Source organism: Ammodytes marinus (assembly GCF_949987685.1).
Source record: "Ammodytes marinus genome assembly, chromosome: 16".
In the NCBI taxonomy this organism is placed as follows: Eukaryota; Metazoa; Chordata; class Actinopteri; order Uranoscopiformes; family Ammodytidae; genus Ammodytes; species Ammodytes marinus.
The window spans coordinates 10,545,434-10,564,134 of NC_137220.1; the positions used below are offsets into that span (position 1 = coordinate 10,545,434).

At 39.0% G+C, this 18,701-nt stretch overlaps 2 protein-coding genes across 3 annotated transcripts; both read right to left on the reverse strand.

Annotated features, from left to right (window-relative positions):
- Positions 1-6,619: 6,619 nt before the first annotated feature.
- LOC307262717 (DELTA-sagatoxin-Srs1a-like) lies at positions 6,620-8,430 on the reverse strand. Of its 2 annotated transcripts, none has more exons than XM_080043678.1 (3): positions 8,265-8,430; positions 7,613-7,738; positions 6,620-7,496 (listed from the first exon to the last, which is right to left on the reverse strand). In XM_080043678.1, the coding sequence occupies exons 2-3, from the start codon at positions 7,714-7,716 to the stop codon at positions 7,040-7,042; spliced, it is 561 nt and encodes a 186-aa protein (XP_079899804.1). In that variant the 5' UTR covers positions 7,717-7,738; positions 8,265-8,430; the 3' UTR covers positions 6,620-7,039. The 2 variants fall into 2 exon arrangements, with proteins under 2 accessions (XP_079899804.1, XP_079899805.1); XM_080043679.1 differs by having other exon boundaries at positions 7,613-7,735; positions 8,265-8,411.
- A 691-nt stretch (positions 8,431-9,121) lies between these two features.
- On the reverse strand, positions 9,122-11,075 carry LOC307263527 (uncharacterized protein). The gene is made up of 3 exons (XM_080044684.1): positions 10,979-11,075; positions 10,650-10,775; positions 9,122-9,791 (listed from the first exon to the last, which is right to left on the reverse strand). Exons 2-3 carry the CDS (start codon positions 10,751-10,753, stop codon positions 9,362-9,364), a joined length of 534 nt encoding a protein of 177 aa, XP_079900810.1. The 5' UTR covers positions 10,754-10,775; positions 10,979-11,075; the 3' UTR covers positions 9,122-9,361.
- Between the last annotated feature and the right edge of the window lie 7,626 nt (positions 11,076-18,701).

Genomic DNA, 18,701 nt, shown 5'->3' on the forward strand with positions numbered 1-18,701 from the left:
GTTCAATTGTTGGCTATTGCTTATTTTTTATTCATAGGGTGTTAGGTATTTGAAAATCATCAAAGTTTGATGAACGAAGCAGAATGTATTCAATTCAGCTCACGTTACTAATATAGTTGTGGCCTCATTCTGGTGAAAATACCCTATGACCTTTGTCATTACTTTATGAAACACTTTATTTTGAGTACAGTGCAGATTGTGCCTCAGGTAAATAGTTTCAATGTATCTTCAGAGAGCAGCACAGTTTATACTGGGGCAATTTCATTGTAAGTACTGATGTATTGAAGGAAGCAGTGACAGCAGTCATGTATCACACCCTCATTTGGCTAACACAACATCGCAGGGTGGGCCTGTGTGTGTGTGTGTGTGTGTGTGTGTGTGTGTGTGTGTATTGGGTCATGGTTGGGTGGAAAAATGTGTTTGGTGACCTTCTTCCTCTCTAGATGTCAGGTCATCCTTGTCTCCACCCATCTGATTCTGTGTCAGGCCTACTCCTTATTGTTATAACGAGCCAGAAACTACAGATGCCAATATGCAAGACGCAATCATGAAAACAGTATCAATCATATTTTAGTGGCCACATTAAATCAATTGTTTCACAAAACACTGTATATTCGTCAGTGCATGAAGTACACAAGTCAAATATCCAAGGTCAATACAGTACACTAGTTTGTTTTCAGTCAGGAAACCTTGCCCTCTAGTGGTTTTATGTGATATATAAAGACAAACTGCTTAATGACTCGGTAGCATCTTATTTTATTCCAACCAGCACTTCATATATGACTATTATCCCCCCAAAAATTAAGTAAAATGTTGAAAAGGTTATAAAAAATGTTCTAACTTTCTTGAGAAACTATGGTATAATATTAACCCACAGCTGACCGGATTCAGTTTCTGGACTTATATCAGGATAGTTTTTTTTCATCTATGACAGCACAACAATGTCAGTTACTGTTAAAGCATATATTAGAAGTTAGTGTGCTTGGATAGATGTGGCGATCTCTTTGCAACATTGCTTCGAAGCAGTATATGAGATCAATAGGTTATAGCCCCCAAGCTATGCCACAATACAACTACATAACATTTTGAAATGCCTCAACACAAACCAGCATACAAACCATATCAACACAATCCCAAAGGCCTTTGTTTTAATGAACTGTGCTGATACTGAAGTGGGTTGATTTGATGCTGTCGGGCTGGAATTGCTCTCTGAAATGAACTACAGTGCATGTCTGCAGTCCTCCAGATATATCTTTTAATGTAAGAAATCAGGAATACTTCAATACCATTAACTAATTTTGACTTTCCTTCATGAAGAGTTAAATACACTTGATATTGTGTGTGAGAGTTCTGACGTAAATATTGTAACACATTAAAACAAAACTCCATAAACAAATGCCAATTAAATAAAACATATTTTATATTGATGCAAAGTTTGTTGTACATTGCAAAAGCAGCCGGTCATACACCTGTTTTATTGTAACTTGATGATATAATGACATATTATGATAAAACAAAATAAAGTCAAATAAGAACTGAGGCTAGATTGTTATTCCATTTATTTTGTGGTCATCGTTTATTGCTTAATTGCTGAGGGCCATCAACTCAACGTAATTGCTATAATTAAACTTGATTGATGGATACTTTATTTATGAATGAATTATCCATCAATCAACACTATTCTAAAAAATATATACATGGATATTTATTTCTAGAACTGAGACAGTGACTGTGTTTTTCAGAAGATCCCAGAAAACCTTCTTCTATCTACACTAGTGACCACACTCTGAAGCTGCAGCTGCGTCTCCAATTACAGGGTGGTGGGTTTTTGGCTCCGGAGCCTCTGCTTGGGCCTCTGGGTGTTATCACCGCGGGAGTCGACGATGACTGCTATGTCCCAGATATCTGGCAGCGGGGTTGGAAGGACAGCATGTAAGGGCATCTGTACATCAACTGCTGGTTTCTTTGGCAGACATACTGTATAGTGTGGATGGGGACTCTGGCTGTGAACATAATAGAGGTGGCTTGACTGTCAGCTTCACTGCTTCACTGTGAAGGGGCAGCATGGGAGACAGCTGCAGGGTCAACCTCCACAACTGGTCAGAGAAGGTCCGCTAGCCATAGCTTCCTGGAGCATATGCCAACAGTCATTGATGAGTTATTGATATCTCACTGGATTTAAACATGCCTTTTTTTTGTGATCAACTTTTTATTATTTTCTTTTATAACAGAGAGAAAAACAACAAACCAAGGACACGGACAACGGACAAGACAGTACCAAAACAAATATACAAACACGAAAAAAGCACTGTGGCAACCCTGTAGCTCCTACATTTTTTATCTACCATTGTTTGCCATGCTCAAATGATTCCAGCTCCAGCACCATGCACTCTTGCCACTTCCAACCCAAATATATGTGTTTATCAATTGGACTTTTAGACGTACGTAAAGCTAGCTTCTTTTTGGCAACAGTGATTCCCGTTAGGACAATACATGTTTTCATACAAGTTAATTTGAATGAAATAAAGATGTCTTTCTTCATAAAAATCTGCTTGCATTACATTTCTACCAAATACGTTTTGTTTGAAGCACTGGCAGACTGGAATTATTCCAAACTTGATGAAAATGAAAAGATTGTACCCATTGATGCAAGTCATTCAGTATGACACAAGTAATTATTTTGTTGCACCAGATCCAGGATGCTGGCACTGCTGTGTCAGAGCTGACCAGCCCTTCAGCTGAATGATACCAAGTTGGCAGCAGATGACTGTACATCCAATGAGGTTTGTCATCAAAACTGCTGCTGAATGAACAACCCTGTATGTGCCACTGCCAGCTCGCGATTTGAGTGACAAGAAGCAAATGTACTCTTAAATTCTTCTTGGACGGATGGAAAAGAAATAGATGGAATTGACAAGCAGAGCACGAGCAGATATGGGTATGTTGGTTCATCTAAGGAGAAGAAAGTGCAAAAAAAATAAAAATGCAGTCCAAGGAAGTTCAAAACCCACTTAAGACTTGGACCTAGCTTTGGAGAAACTCAGTATGGTAAATCTTCAGAAAATATTTAGTTATTTTAAATATTCATAATTGTGATAACATAAATGTGAACAATTGTTATGGTGTAATACATTTGAATCAGAGTTGTGTTGTGTTATAAAGTGAAAAGGTAATTCAACATTTATCATCCAAGATTCACCAACTTTACAATCCAAGAAGCATTGAGACATGAAGCATCATGGCAGGTCACTTTCTCTTGTCCTCCCTCAAGTGATCTGTGTTCTTACTTCAACACATACAGTATGTGTCATTCTGCATGATGTGAAGTTTCTGAATAACAATCTAACAGAACAAGACCATTTCTAAAGCCTGCTAGGGATTACATGACCATCGACCCTCACATCCCCTTTAGGGGAGCCATGAACAGAAACTATGACCCTAAGAATTTCTGAAAAACAAAACTAGCTTAACGATATTTGGCTTAATTGTTTTGCCGGTGTGGAGTCCTTGGAGGGGCGACAGAGCTCGGATGAGGGGGCTGCAGGCGCCTGTTGCCAGCCTGACACACATCAGTGCAGACACAGAGTTCAACTTTTCTGCTTCAAACCAGTCCCTTTCACATTCTTGAACACTCTGATTATATACATTATTTTACTTTCACTGTAGTAACAATATAGATGCCGGGAATATGTATATATATATTTATATATATTTTAAAGATTATTTTCATGCACCATTAGACAGGTTAGAGAGACAGAGATGAAATGGGGCAGAGAGGGGTAATGACATGCAGAGAACAACCTAGGCCGGATTTGAACCCGTGGTCTGCTGCTTTTTAGGACTGAGCCTTTACGGGCAGACACTTTAACTACTACACCACGAGTGCCCCTTATTTTTTTAACAGTGCTTTAAAAATATCTTCTGTCCAAGCTTGTCTATAGTGCCTTCAGTATTTAAACTGTAAATTGTGGTTGTACGGTAGATATCAGCGAAGGCCTCTAGATGGCAGTGCTTGAGAACATATTTAGTGGTCGAAAGCACTACAAAAAATGGCACCTTTTGAGTGTACCTCTGTCTAACTAGAATACACAACATATTGCTAATTGTATTTTTGGTCAGGGTCAGGGGCATGCAATGGTTTGGGCTGCTAAAGGGCTGGAGTCAAACCTCACATTATTGAAATTTAATCATGTTATGCTTCCGTGTGGACACTCCCAGTTGAGGTCAATCTAAGTTTCAAAGCAAATAGGTTGACTGAAATTCAACCAAACGTGAAGGCGGGACCTTTAATGCAGGTACATTTTTTTTATGATCTGTCTGTGGTTATCAGCCCGGCTTTGTTGAGAGAATCAATCATTTTCTGGGCATTCTTCTGTGCTCTGAAGAGACACAGCCACTGTACAGTCTTGATAACAGATGGTGACGATAACAGGGAAAGAGAAGCATGCTGCTGTGTTTACTTCACTTTCAATCGTTTATTTTCTATTCATAGCACGGAAACTACAGCACCAGCACAACAGAGTGAGTTCATTCAATTCACATTCTTCTCGTCTGTGTTGTCAAAATACAGAAAAATGTTTGCAAAGTGTTAAAATGCTTTAACAGGCTGCATTTCATAGCAAAGACAAAACTATGTTTTTTTTCAGGTATTCATGTGTTTTCTTATTCACCTCTGCTCATCTTCTTGCAGTGGGTTTAAGCGGAGCCTCACTGTGGTGTTGGTGTGATCACCTCATATTTATCATATGAAAAGACATGCCAACGTTTTAATTTCAGTGGTGCACCTGCATTCATCCACCTCCCTGTCCTGTTGAAATGGTTGAAGGATTTGACAGAAGCTCTTACCATGACAAACAGCTAGATTGACTGGTGTTTAGTGTTAAATAACATCAGTTTCAATCCACAAATGCTGAGCACCTCGACTTTATCTACACAGGGAAATACATTTTCCGTTATTTTTTCTCTCATTTTAAGAAGTCTCATCCCACTCACACTGTTCATGAGATATTTTTCGAGCTACTCAATACATATATCACAATGCACAAAAGAATGGATTTGATAAAAAAAAAATCTATATCTGCTTGCGTAGGTGCCTACACCCAGAGATGCTCATTATAAATGCGGACAAATACATTTTCACCTCGTAGAAACGCAGGCACAAACACAAAATCACAAAGTCACAAACGCACACAGTAAACATTATAATACTAAACATAAAGGAAGACTTATGTGCTGGTAGCATAGAGATAGAGATTGAAAGGGAAAAATTTGAAAGGAATTTGTGAATTTATATCCATTTGAAGCTGTGACAGACAAAAGTTACTGCTTATTGTCCCATCTGTTTATAGGGACTGGGAATGCCGTATCATCAATACACTACTTAACAACGCTTCAGGTATTGAGCCTAAACAGGTCTAGTTTATTCCTCTATATTACGTATGGCTTTTATGCAAAAGCAGCAGTGAGAGTGAGCAAACACCTTTGATATGGGCTTATTTGTGGCACCAACAGTAAATGCAGCGAAAGCATTAGGAATCTAACAGGAAAACAGAATCAGGAATATACTGTAGTGTTTTGTAGAGACTGTATAGAATCCAGGGAACCTGATAACTCTGCCCAAGAGCTGATATACGGCTTCCTTCCTCAGAACCCCGTTTTTTTCTGAAGGTTAATGACGGCATCTAAACAATGTTGGCAAAACAAATTGTTTGATGGCAAGAAAACGTGCAATTACTCTAATCTTTGTAAGTCAAATATAAAAATAAACATCTTCACCTAAACATTCTCTCATTGAGTTTACTGGTTAATGAAACCAGAGAGTGTGTTTTGAACAATAACCACGTAACCCAAGACATTTAATTGATCCCTAGTGCTCTGTCAACATGGCAAAGCAAGCAATCAAAAACCTCTTAATCTAACACATCTGGGTCCAAACACTGTTCTACTGTGTCTCTTGAAAAAATAAATGTTAACGACACAAGGGTGAACATAGCCTATAATTGTTTGTTTGTCTTCATTAGGTGTTTGTGGAAAAATGATTTAGGACATATTTGCAGTAACACTGATTTGTAGAGGTCAGTCTGTTCAGTCTATGGTGCCCCATACAGCTATGTACATTAGCTTCACAGATTGTTCACAACATTATGTAATTTAGCTGAAGCGTACTTTATAAAGAATCACAGAAAATAATAAAATAGTATACTTATCCACAACATCTGGAGACCACTGAGTAGAAATATTTGGCTCATGTTCTAAAAAATGATACAGAAGGTTCCCTTTGAACAAATTGCCAACCATTTTATTTACTTTTTGCATTATAAAAACTATTTAAATATGATACAAATAAACTTGCAACAAAAGTGGTTAGTCTTACATTTTCATTTGATTTTTGGTCATCTTTGATTTGTAAATACAGTATTAGCAATGATGTTTATGAAAGAAAAATTGATCCTGTTGAAATCTAAACTTCAAAGTGGTGTTTCTGAATCCATCACAAACACAAAGGGCTTTAGCTGGCATGCATGCACAAAAAACATACATTTGTGTGAAACTAAATCCTTTTTCTTTTGAAGCACTTTTGCGCTTTTCTGAACTCAATCAACAGACGCACACAAATAGCTTCAGCAAAAAGGTATATTTTATTCCTCAGATTTCAGTGTCAAGGTAAATACAGATGAGCTCTCGGCATGCTTTATAAAGCTCTCTGCCCTCATCCTCCGGTGAATCATCCTTTGATTTTCATTTCTAAAGGATGCCATTTTAAAAACAGATTCTATTGACACAGACAGAATCTTTGGCTATTAAAGGGGAATATTGCTGCCGGGATTAATAAACAAACTAAACACTGAACTTAAGCAGATTTACTGAAGGGGTAAAAACCCCAGGTATACAGACACATGTCAGCAACAATACATCTGTTAAATCATGCACGCATTGACTGTATTTGAAACAGTCTGCCAGGTAATAGCTTGCTGTGTGTCGCTATGAGTTCTACTGCCGGGACCCTTGACAGGCTATATACTGGTTGGGAAGGGGACTCTTAGTACGACTGCTGGCCTAAGGGTGTGAAAAGCTTTTCCCACACCTCCACCTTCATGACGGATTTGCCCAAGGGAGACATGGTGGCCTTGATATCTAGGTAGTTGCCCACATAATTGATTCCTGACCCATTGGCTTCCTCCCTGACAAACCCATGCTCATGCTGTTTCTTCTCGTAGTACATTTCTTTGTACAAATCCTTGTCACAGTTGCGGCCTTTTTTGTAGATGCCCACTGCAAACCAGTTCTTGTACAGGTTGTAGTCCCAGGGCACGGAGAACATGATGGCCACCGTCTCGATGAAGTCGTTCTTTGTCCTCTCGTGAAGGTCATAGGTCATTACGCCAATGCAGCCGGTGGTTTTGCCGCTGTTCTTGGTGAAAGTGCAGACCTCAGGCTTAAGAGGGCGCACTGTGGGCTGAGGAGGGCTATGTGACACCCCATTCTCAAGGTACACCCTATAACCAGGACATCAAATAGTGACATGGATTACACATTTTGTTTAAAATCTTAATAATGTGTTTTTCGAAACAAGCCTTAAAATAAGTGACTGCAGCATAGTCAGGGGTCTTACCTGGGGTTGATCAGGCAGTAGGTGCTAGTGAGATTTGAGATTTCGAGGGTGACACTTCTCTTGCTGGTCACATTGGCTGCTACGGCTTCGGCTGACTCTGACATGTTGGAATGGCCGTTAGATCTGCTTTAAAAGCAAAGGAATGTAGGTGTTAAGCAACTGGATCCACATGATAAAACAGCTGTGACACACGGCCATTCACTCCTTAACACATTGGAATTTTTGATAGATCCCACTCATTATAATATACAATATTCTCCAGACCTCTGCTCTGCTGACATGCTGTATTGGCGTTACATTGAACTTCAAAAGTGCACATTGATAACTGGGACTGGATATGAACGATGCATTTTTAGAGGCGAATGAGTTCTCAAAACAGTTCTGCAAACTCATTAGATAATGCACCTCCTCAATTCCAGCGCTAAGTAGCATGCAATAATGAAGTTAGAGTGAAAACACTAGAGAAAATGATCACCCCTTTTATCAACAGATATGAGATACAAATCAAACAAATGCCTCCATCAGGATTCTGCATGTCTCTACAAATAGCTTTCTTTCTTCAACTCATGTGCCTATGACTCATTCTCTCCACTGCCACGTATCACATTCATTTACAAAAGTATTATTTACCAAAAAAATATAAAAGACTTACCTGCTGAACCTCTGTTGATGCTTCTGAGTTCCAAAATGGCAAAAGTTACAAGAAAGGGAGTGCCACTAGGTTTTTTTTTTTTAAGGATGTTTGCCATCTCCCAGAAAAACCCTCCCACTTGCAAACCAACCCCAGATGCACAGTACACACCCTCTTTCCACACACATTCATCACCCAAACAAAACGACATACAGAACAAATATTCCCATGTTTTTCCTATTGGATAAAAGTGCCACACCCTGGGTTTGAGTTGAACAGTTTCCAAAAGTTTCCTTTTGCATCCTGCGGTGTTGGTTAAGCATGGGATCATGAGTCACTCGGCACATTCTTTTTTTCCTACAGTATTATGGGTGCATGGATGTGTGCCTGGTTGTCTGGGGAAGTTTAGGCATTTCATTCCTGTGGTATTTTGCAACTGAACAACAAGTTAGGACATGGGCGTCTCTCAGTGGGCTACTTTACTCCTATTCCTTACTTATGTTGAACCTCTTGCAATCCCCCACCACACAGAAACACACACACACACACACACACACACACACACACACACACACACACACACACACACACACACACACACACACACACACACACACACACACACACACACACACACACACACACACACACACACACACACACACACACACACACACACTTCAAGATGGAGAGTCCTACAGCCAGAGAAGAACACTATTGTTATCATGCCGATTAAAAAGACATCTATGCAGATATTCCATCTGTTGCCACTCATTAGAATTGGACGGATCCAGCCAAGAGATTTAAAAAATGATTACTGTTCATCAGTTATAATGAAAGCATACTGAGTGAGAACATATCCAACACAAAGCAACAAGCATTGGGTCTGAATGTTTTATTACCTTATCAAAAGAAAAAGAGAGCATAAAATATACATAATCCCAAGAAAAAAGCTAATGGAGAATCAATGAGATGGCAGTCAGATATTGATATCATTCAGTGGACACAAAATATATATGACAGCAAAGGACAACATGCATTATAGTCAAATCAAATCAAGTTTATTTATTCTTTTGGATACAAAAATCAACAAAGTACACCAGCAGACATTCTTACACTTAATGACCCATTTTATCGTGGAGCTCCACTTTAACAATGGCGTTCCCGATGGAGGACATTGTAGCTCTCACATCAGCATATGTTGCCTTGTATTCCAGCCCACCGCCGGTTGCATCGGAGCGGGCGAATTTAGTGAGGTCTTTCCCGTCGTACATTTGGTTGTACAGAGCTTTGTCGCAGGCTCGGGAACACTCCACCACGCCCACGGCCAGCCGGTTCTTGTACAGGTTGTGGTCAAAGGGCACGGAGAACATGATGGCCATGCGGTCGGAGCAGACACGGCTCTGCATGTGAAACAGGTCGTAGGTTAGCAGGCCCACGGCGCCCGTGACAGTGTTGTCGTCCTTGGTGAAAGAGCACACTTCGGTCATGGTGACACGAACGGTAGGCTGGGGCGGGTGTTGAGAGAAGCCACTGTCCATGTATACCCTATATAATAAAAGAGAGAGAGAGTTTTGCAAGTTTTGTGGAGATTGTCACCATACTTTTTGAGTGTTGGGGCTTTCCAGGATACCTGATATACCTTATGCTGATGGATAGAGTGTGACTGTACAACTACTGCTGTGGACTTCTAAGCAACAGTGAGTGTACCTGCATAGGATGTGCAATGAGGCAGAGTGTGTCAGTGCATGATGGATAGGTGGATGTTCTTAGCAAAGTGATGTCACACATGAAAACCACCCATCCAAGATATGCTCTGTCCTGCCACGGCTAGATAAATGTAGAGGCATGGCAACATTTCCAATAGACAGACAAGGACCATTTTATTTATTTAATTGTTTTCTTTAATTATTATTTTTTTTTAGCATTGAAGAACCCGTAAGAAATATGCGCCAACCAAATCTAATAATTTATTCGTGATAAGTAGGCTATAAACTAGCATTTCACCACATTTAATTAACAATGACTTTTCATGCTAAAAGACTTTTCTTTTTTGGTGTTGATACTTTTCTATATTATTCTGAGGGGATTGCAAACTAATAGAATCAAGATGCTGATTTGAAGTTGTAAACAGGCATTGCAATTTCAAAGCAGTACAAAGCAAAGCATTCAATCTTTTGAAATTGAATGCGTCTCCCGTGGAACCAATCAAACCAAAGCGTGGTTTCAATTTAGAGATTCATTTTACCCAAAAGAAAAAAGTTAACTTGAATTAAGCCTACATTTCCATTCACAGTTTTTCCACAAATCACAATTTACATCACACAGTCTCTGCATGGACTGCATGAAGTCCTTCTTTAATTAAGGATTTTTCAGTAAGTACAGTAGAAACATTTAAGGACTTACTTCGGGTTGATGAGGCAGTAGGAACTGCTGGCATTTGTTATCTCTATGGTGCAGTTTCTGTTGGTGGTGAGAGTAGCTGACACACTTTCTGCTGTCTCTGGCATCTTGGCTTCAGGAGGAATGGCTCTGAAAATGTAAAACAGTACATTCGATAACAGGTCACCACACAAACGGTTTTGTGCAGTAAACAGATACTCTCTTTTATATAACAGACATGAAGACAATACCACAGTATTTAGGTCACAAGTCAAAGCGGGTCAAACTAAAAATATGAATCTGAATGTCAGTTAAGTAATCGTTTTGCTCTAAGTAGGAGTAATAATATTCACCTTTTGGAGTTAAACACGGTGTGCTAGACGGCAGCGTCAAGTTTTCTCAGAGCCTGCAGAGAGCTGGAAAGAGTCAGCCCTGTGTGATGACACATCCACATTCCTTGTTCCAACACAAGCTCAGCACAGGCGTGTCCACAGTGAAAAACATACACCATCCCTTACGGAAAATTACTTCTCAGAAAGATGCATTTGGGACACAGTATTACCCATGATAACACTGTGTACAAGTAAAATGTATCTGTATGCTAATAAGGGGAACCATTAAACTGTTTCTTTTATTAATAAGACAACATCTCTGTGTCAGCATATTTGCATTCACTTTGACCAGGGATGGCATTGATATCACTTATGTATCATGAAGAATGAATTATTTCAGGTGATTTCAATTATTATTAATTTTTACTTAATTGAAGTGTAATTAATGCAAACACATTATCAGATAATCCAATCTGCATTTTAAACCTTATATCAATTGTTGTTCCTTGGTTATTTATTAGTTTAATGGATTTCATTTAATAACTATTTTAATGAACTCACCTCCTTTGCTCTTATGGGACCCTTTGTAGCTCAGTTCAGTACATTTATTTCATAAAGATCCTATGGAGCATGTCATGTTTTGACTTGCTTAGAATGAACTAAAATCTCCCAGGCATTGCTCAACTGATTGCTTATTGTTGTTAGAGGTGATGGCTAGTGACAGATTCCTATGGGATCCTATCAGTCACAAATTTCAACACCCAGTTTAAGTCTTATATCACAATTTTTTTCCCTGCCTGCTTTGCTTCCACTCGATTTGGGAGTCGAAGAGGAGACACACCCTTTCTTCCACATAGGAGGGACTTACAAACACATTGTATTATGTAACGCAGCATTGCAAACTTCAGTGTTAGATTTATCCTTAAGATTATAGGGCCCGAGGGTCTAACCAATTAAGTATGTTTTGCAGACTTGGTGTGTTTTTAAATGTGTTCATTATTCCACCAAGCATTTTAAGTAACATTACGGCAGCTGTTCTATTCCATACATCAGGCGCCTGGAACTTGATTTAAATCCTTCAACTCCAATGCTTGAAGTCACCAGATGGCACCAAACGTACATTTGCAAAAAATATATTTGCACTACACAGACTTTGTCACTTAATGTTTGCCTTCTGATGGTTAGCCAGTGACCATGGCAGAAGAATCTCTGACAATCATGACATATTCAGGATACCCTTCATGAGGTCCTGAAATAAGGGCACGGCTGCATTCAACTATTCATAGGTGCATGTTGATTTATCAAAAAGCTATATATGTAAGTCTAATGGGAAAAAATAACATCAGTCTTGATATAAACAGGCTCATGTCAAGTGGTAAAAATATTAGAATATTAAGTTGTCAATTTTTCATGTATTTTCTGATTTGTAAGGATCACTGCTTCACAGGCTCCAAGTCTAAACTAAATCCATTCAGTAACACCAGGCAACCACCCGCAATTGATTAGTGTCAGACTGGACTTTTCACATTTCAAGCAGGTCCGGTACATTTAATCACGCGGGAGAATTATCTTTGCAGTGCCTGAGAACAGGTATAAGAGGCAATTAGGATTGTGACAAACAGACATAATGTGAGTAAGCTCTATTCATACGTGGCTGAAGCTTTTGAAGTTAAGATGACAAAGATAAATGTACACTAAAGATGAAACCATATTTAATTATAGTGGCTGCGGTTTCAGTATCTCAACCTCATGTCACTCACAGTGCTTTTTTAGATAGACACCTTCACTTACATCCCTCTCTCAGTCTGCTTTAGCCCATAGGAGAAAAGCGATGGTCAATGTTAATGGGTTTATTGGAACTATACATTTTTTTTGTCAGTATCATATGATAGATTGTAGCAGCCATTTCATATCTAAGTAAGATCTAGAAAAACACAACATTTAATGCATACTATTGCACATTACATTTCTTTTTTCTTTTCAGCTTTGATTAAAATGTTAAGTGAAATGTTGTGTTAGCGACCTTTACTGCAATGAAAATAGCTTCTTATATGCAGGCAAAAAGGAGGCAATAGGAATTTCAGAGGACAAACGTCCACCGCTAATCAGTCACAATTACTCTAGTAGCTTATCTCTATTTTCACTCCACTTTTCTGATTGCACATTAGTTCGTTCAATAAAAAGTTTATGAAGAGGGAAAACAAGCTCGCTATAGGACAGCATACAAACTTGTTAGCTGAGTCGCTAACTAGTAAATTAGCTCACAAAGTTATTTTGAGATACAGTACGATTTTGACCACTTCAATTAACTTGATCGTCTGCAAACCATTGCTCTGTTGTAGATCACTGTTTATACTCTGATAAAGAAGTTGAGGGGAGAAAGTGAATGGTCAAACAGAGATAATACACTAATATTTCTCCCTCCATTTTGGACTCTTTGGCTCTTCCCCTAAAAGGTCAGCACTGTCAAAGCAGCCTGCTTATTGTCAATGTCACAACATTTGCGTGTGAAGGTTAAACAAAGTGAGCGCTCCGTGAGCAGATTCTCTCATCGTAGCAATTCCATTGAAATAAAGTGAAATAGCAAAATTTAGTTGTTTTCAATTCTGGTGTGATCGGCCTTTGAGAGCTTAGGATATGCACCTAAAGGACAATGAGAAGTTGTGTCAAGGGCCTATATACAGTATATGATCAAGTGACAGACTAGAGACACCTAGTGGGCAGGTGTTGAATAGCATGGCGGAGACACAGCAGAAGACATTAGTAAACAAACATGAATCATTCGGTGGAATCAGATGCAGAGGAGAAGGGATGGGTAGGACGGAGCAGCTGTTGGCATGACAACTTCAGTAAATCATTCACAAATAATGTTGATAGCATGTTATAATATGCGTTGATATATGAGGCTGTCAGAGGCTTTGTAATCGGATTTATGATATTTGTTCTCAGATCAGGTGCAATTGTCAGAAAGGTTCATGATTGATTTACAGCACAAAGAAGAAGCCTCAACAAAAACAGAAGAACACCCTTTGTATCAAAGAGGTCTAAACTATACTATATGTAACTAATATACCACTGAAAAAAAGTGATTGTAATACCTAAAGAAGACAATTAGCACTAACATTCGTCAGTTGCACTTTTATTAATCTTTAATTTTTCAATTTACATGTTGACCCTGTCACGTTTGCTATTACAGTTTGTCAAACAATAAAGCTGACACAAACACAAATCCCAAAATAAAAATAATAATAATGAAAAATCTTTTTTTACAGAACAAATTCACATTTTAGTGAAGTCACTGGAACTTGTTATTTAAATGACTGCATAATCAAATACACAATTTGAGTGTGTATGTATGTAGCCTCCGATACGTACATTTATTTGTGTGCCTCCCAGTTCTTATCGCCACTATCAGTCACATAGTAAAGCCTTGTCATCCAATGCTTGATTTCTTATTTTGTTTTGACCTTTTCACAGAACCACTCTTTCAATACCAAATGGGATATCGACGTTATGGAGCTCTGGGAAGTAGAATTGGCCACTTAGGACGTGTGAGAACAACCATGGTCGTAAATTGCGCCTCTGGTGCTAGCTTAAGCAGATGTGCGAGACACATTTTTGGATTGATATGACTTTGTACTTCTTAATATGCATCAATAAAAAAACTGTAGCTTGTATCGGTCCTTTTCATTGTCTGGATACAAAGCATGGCACACAGTTTTTACACCAGCCAATTATTACATTACACATTTAAATATAGTTTTTTAATAAAGGAATTTAAAATGTTATGTTACACATATGTCCAATTTAGTAACATGGATGTATCTCGATGTACGAATGTAACTACAATTTTGCAAATTATGGTTTTGTTGTGAAAATAATTATTATCATTTGCATAGTCACATTTTTATAGACAAAACTTGTAACAGAAATGTTTTATTCTTAATCACATTTGTTTTGCTTGATAGACCACAAATTCTTAACTTTAATCCTAAACATTCACAAAAAAACATATAGTAACTAAAGGTCAAGTCACCGTTTTTTGCTTGTTTCAAGAATGCTGCATTACTTTGTTTCAAAGTTCTGAGGTAGACATAATATACTCACTCATAAAAAAGTCTGTTTTATTGTGTGGTGTTGTTAATAATGATAATAACCTTGCCACGTTAATGAGTATAAATTGAGTTATGGTTACCCCATTAACTGTCTTGGAAGAGGAGAGATGATTGTCTCGGCTCAAAAGATAAAATGGAAACACTTTACATTAAGTCCCCCCTATTCAACCTTTATAGGGAGTGTAAACATTATGAATAATAAATGCTTTATGGCACATTATGATGTATTTGTAGGTAAGAACAATTATATTTTAAGCGTTTATTAATGTACAATATTTGTCAAAACGTATGATTCCGATGTTGTTTTATTCTGTTTTACTTTATTGTAGTTAATTATGTGTTTATATACCAGCCTCCACTTAAAGGTGCCTTAAGAAGAAGTATAAACGCTTACAAGTAGTTTGTTATGAACCACTGCTAAATAGGGAGAATTAGAATAGAGTTGTACAGATGATACAGTGGAGTAGGGGCCAGTTATTATGGAGATATTTGAGAGTATTTTCTGTATTGCACTTACATGTAATTTATATGATCCACAACTAAGTATATGCTTCAATTATGGTTTTAAAAAAGTTATGTTGATGTGGTTGTCCATCCATTGTTTTGTTGCTATCTATAGAAAAACTTGCTCTGGTCAAACAGGCTAAAGCCATGCAATTAAACTGTGTTACAATTCAAATTGTCAAGTACACTAGCGGTCTCATTTCATTTCATTCTATTTTATTATGTGTTTCTATGTTATCTGTGTATAGGGGCAGTATTAGACAGTATGTGGTCATATTAATTGTGATTTACTGGAGCCTTGCAATTACATTATCTTTATTAGATGAATGAGAAAACCATGTCAAGTTGTAATGCAAAGTATAACATTTCCCTCTGGGGATCAAATGTTTTTTTAGGGGGTTGGCCCACAGGCCAGTTTTTGATTACCACTGCAGTTTGTCTGCAATTTGACATGCTGTAGAGTGTAGATCATCACACTTTCATTATTTACGGCTAGTCATGCTAGCTTCAATGTCTAAAACAAATCATCAGAATTGGATACTTCCATTATCTCCTACATCCACAAGAGGACCTCTTGAGATTGTCTGATGAAACCCTACATGCTTGGATAGCCTTTGTACATTTCATGATTCAAGGAAGGCAGCATTGCTCACGGTTTTGTGATGTTCAACCTGTTTCTCAAAAGTGGAAAATTCCACACTATCAGTTAAGCTAGAGATCCAATCACTGAATATAAATACCCAGCCTTTTTCTTTTTTAAATACATTGTATTACCGCTGCATAAACTCTTACAATTTCATCAGCCTTTAGAATAGGAGATACTGATTAATCCCTTCAGTCATCAAAATGGTCTTCAAAGGTAAAGGTTCTCAAACGTAGGGTAATGGGTGGGGGGAAGTGGAGGGGGATTATGCAAACTTCACAGTGATTAATTTTGGCCTGAGACGTATCTCAGTTGATGGTAGCCGGGAGAGGAGCATATTGATTGATTGCTGCAGGGGGCACGAGGTTCTGCACATTTACTTTTTGATGAATAGGCTGTCAAGGCCACGAACAACCAAAATATGGCTGCGTAAATGAATGTTTAAGCGATTATAGTATAAGTGTAAATATTACACATCCATTAAGGAGGATTACATTTGGCGCCACTTTGAAGCGGGGAGGAAATAAAAGGGACAAGCCCAGCAGAGTATGTCCCACGGCAGCAGAGTAGGTGCACACGGAGAAACGCGGTTTTAATCTGCATGTATAATGTTTTAGAATTCCAAATGGGAAAGTCCTTGACATTAATCTGTGTGTGCGCGTTGAGTGTCTGTGCATGCATGCGCGAAAATGTGTATGTTTATGTAGGCTGGCGGTGTGTGTTTTCAAGAGGGCAAGGACTGAAGAGGGGGGCTTTAAGTTGACAGAGCATGCCAGTGCATCCAGCCGCTCAAATTACCACACGATAAAACGCATCCGAGGCGTTGCACTGGAGGTGAGAGTGGGAATAAACGTCTGCTTCAAAGATGATTTGTGCTCAGCGCGGATTAATTCTCCCACCTAAGAAAAATCAATAGTACCGTGTGCGATAGGAATACATTTGCGTCACCTCTATGGGGACGAGGAATCGAAAACACAGCTCAGAGGCAGGTTTGGACAATACACATCATAATGACTAAAACCCAGCAAACAATTAAACTGGTTAGTCAGTAGGCTCATTCTGGAGAGCTGCCTGTAATTAAGGACTCTTTCCCTCTCCGTCTCCCTGTATCTCTCTCCATCTCAAATCCCAATGTGAATTAAATAGCCTACATTTTTCCAAAATAGCATTTGTGTAATCTTTAACTTTTGAATTTTCAGCATTTGATCACTCAAAATATGCAAATGTATTCACTATATTCATTGTTCTAGTATGCACTTTCCATCTCAATTCTGTCCTAAAATCCCTTACCTCCGACCCTCGCATCAGTAATCTATTAAAATGGGAGATGGACTATTTGGCTGAATATATTATTGCTGGAGAGAGCATACTTTATGAACATACATTCACACATGGATGCATGTAAACACACACCGTTGTTGTTGAGCAGTTCACACATGCACACAGAAAGACGTACACAACATGAGCCACACAAAGGGACAAAGACATTATGATTTCATACAAACAAAGATGCCACTGGGAGAAACCATGGATGTCTTTTTCACCCTTTTTTTCAAATTTCTCAACAGCACGTCAGAAGACTGCAATGAAAACAAATCTGTTATTGTCATTGTGGTGGGCTCATTATGCCACAATTCTGCTAATTAGCAAACATGTGAACACTAAATGCATTTTTCTGTACCTATACAGCTTGCTGTGGTTTCTGAAAATCCGTTTTACTTTTGACCTCTGCGACCAAGTTTTTTACTTCTTTTTCTTCAAAGACATTGGGGGACATCTGCATCCTGCAAAAATGCTGTTTTATTGCAGAGTTTGCCATACATTCCAGATTCCCCCAGACAGAATGTCCTCATCCTCGCATTGACTACATGTTAAACACCAGGGGGGGGGGGGGGGGGGGCTCTGTTTACCACTGATCCTCTGAAGAAAAGACGGACAGGAGATCAATAAGCTCCCCTGTCCCTGCCATCCCATCTGTAGGCATTGGCTTTTATTCTGTTGTTCAAACCCACCCCCATACCCCACTCTCACTCTCCCTCCACTCAAACCCCTCTCTTTCCCCCAAATCATTGCTCTGCCATCGCATCCTCCGACAGACACTGCGACCATTTTTGCCTTTCACTCACCTACACCCCCCTCTGCTGCCCCCCCCCCCCCCCCCCCCCCCCGCCCCCCATCACACACACACACACACACACACCTTCCTCTGCTCCGTCCGGCTTTATAAGAAATATAATCCCATTGATCCGAAACCCGATGGGAAGCGTTGATCTGTAAACAGTCGAGTGCTCAATAAGAGCCGTCCAGTCCTCTAAGGGAGGAGATGGAGGAATGGTATAGGTGTTGTTGGTACAGGAGAGGTGTGCTTGTGAGAAGGGCTGCTGTGAGAAGGTGGTGGAGGCTGGGTCTTAGTAACTGTGTCTTGGTATCGTTAATCAGTTTTATTGCTTTCTTCTGCTGCATGGCTGTCATCGGCCCCTCA

Bases quoted from the DNA above. Each gene is read 5' to 3' on its own strand.
- LOC307262717 (XM_080043678.1), bottom strand. From the start codon at position 7,716: ATGTCAGAGTCAGCCGAAGCCGTAGCAGCCAATGTGACCAGCAAGAGA. The intron at 7,497-7,612 runs GTAAGACCCCTG...TCCTGGTTATAG, and splicing joins TACTGCCTGATCAACCCCAG to GGTGTACCTTGAGAATGGGG.
- LOC307263527 (XM_080044684.1), bottom strand. From the start codon at position 10,753: ATGCCAGAGACAGCAGAAAGTGTGTCAGCTACTCTCACCACCAACAGA. The intron at 9,792-10,649 runs GTAAGTCCTTAA...TTTATTATATAG, and splicing joins TACTGCCTCATCAACCCGAA to GGTATACATGGACAGTGGCT.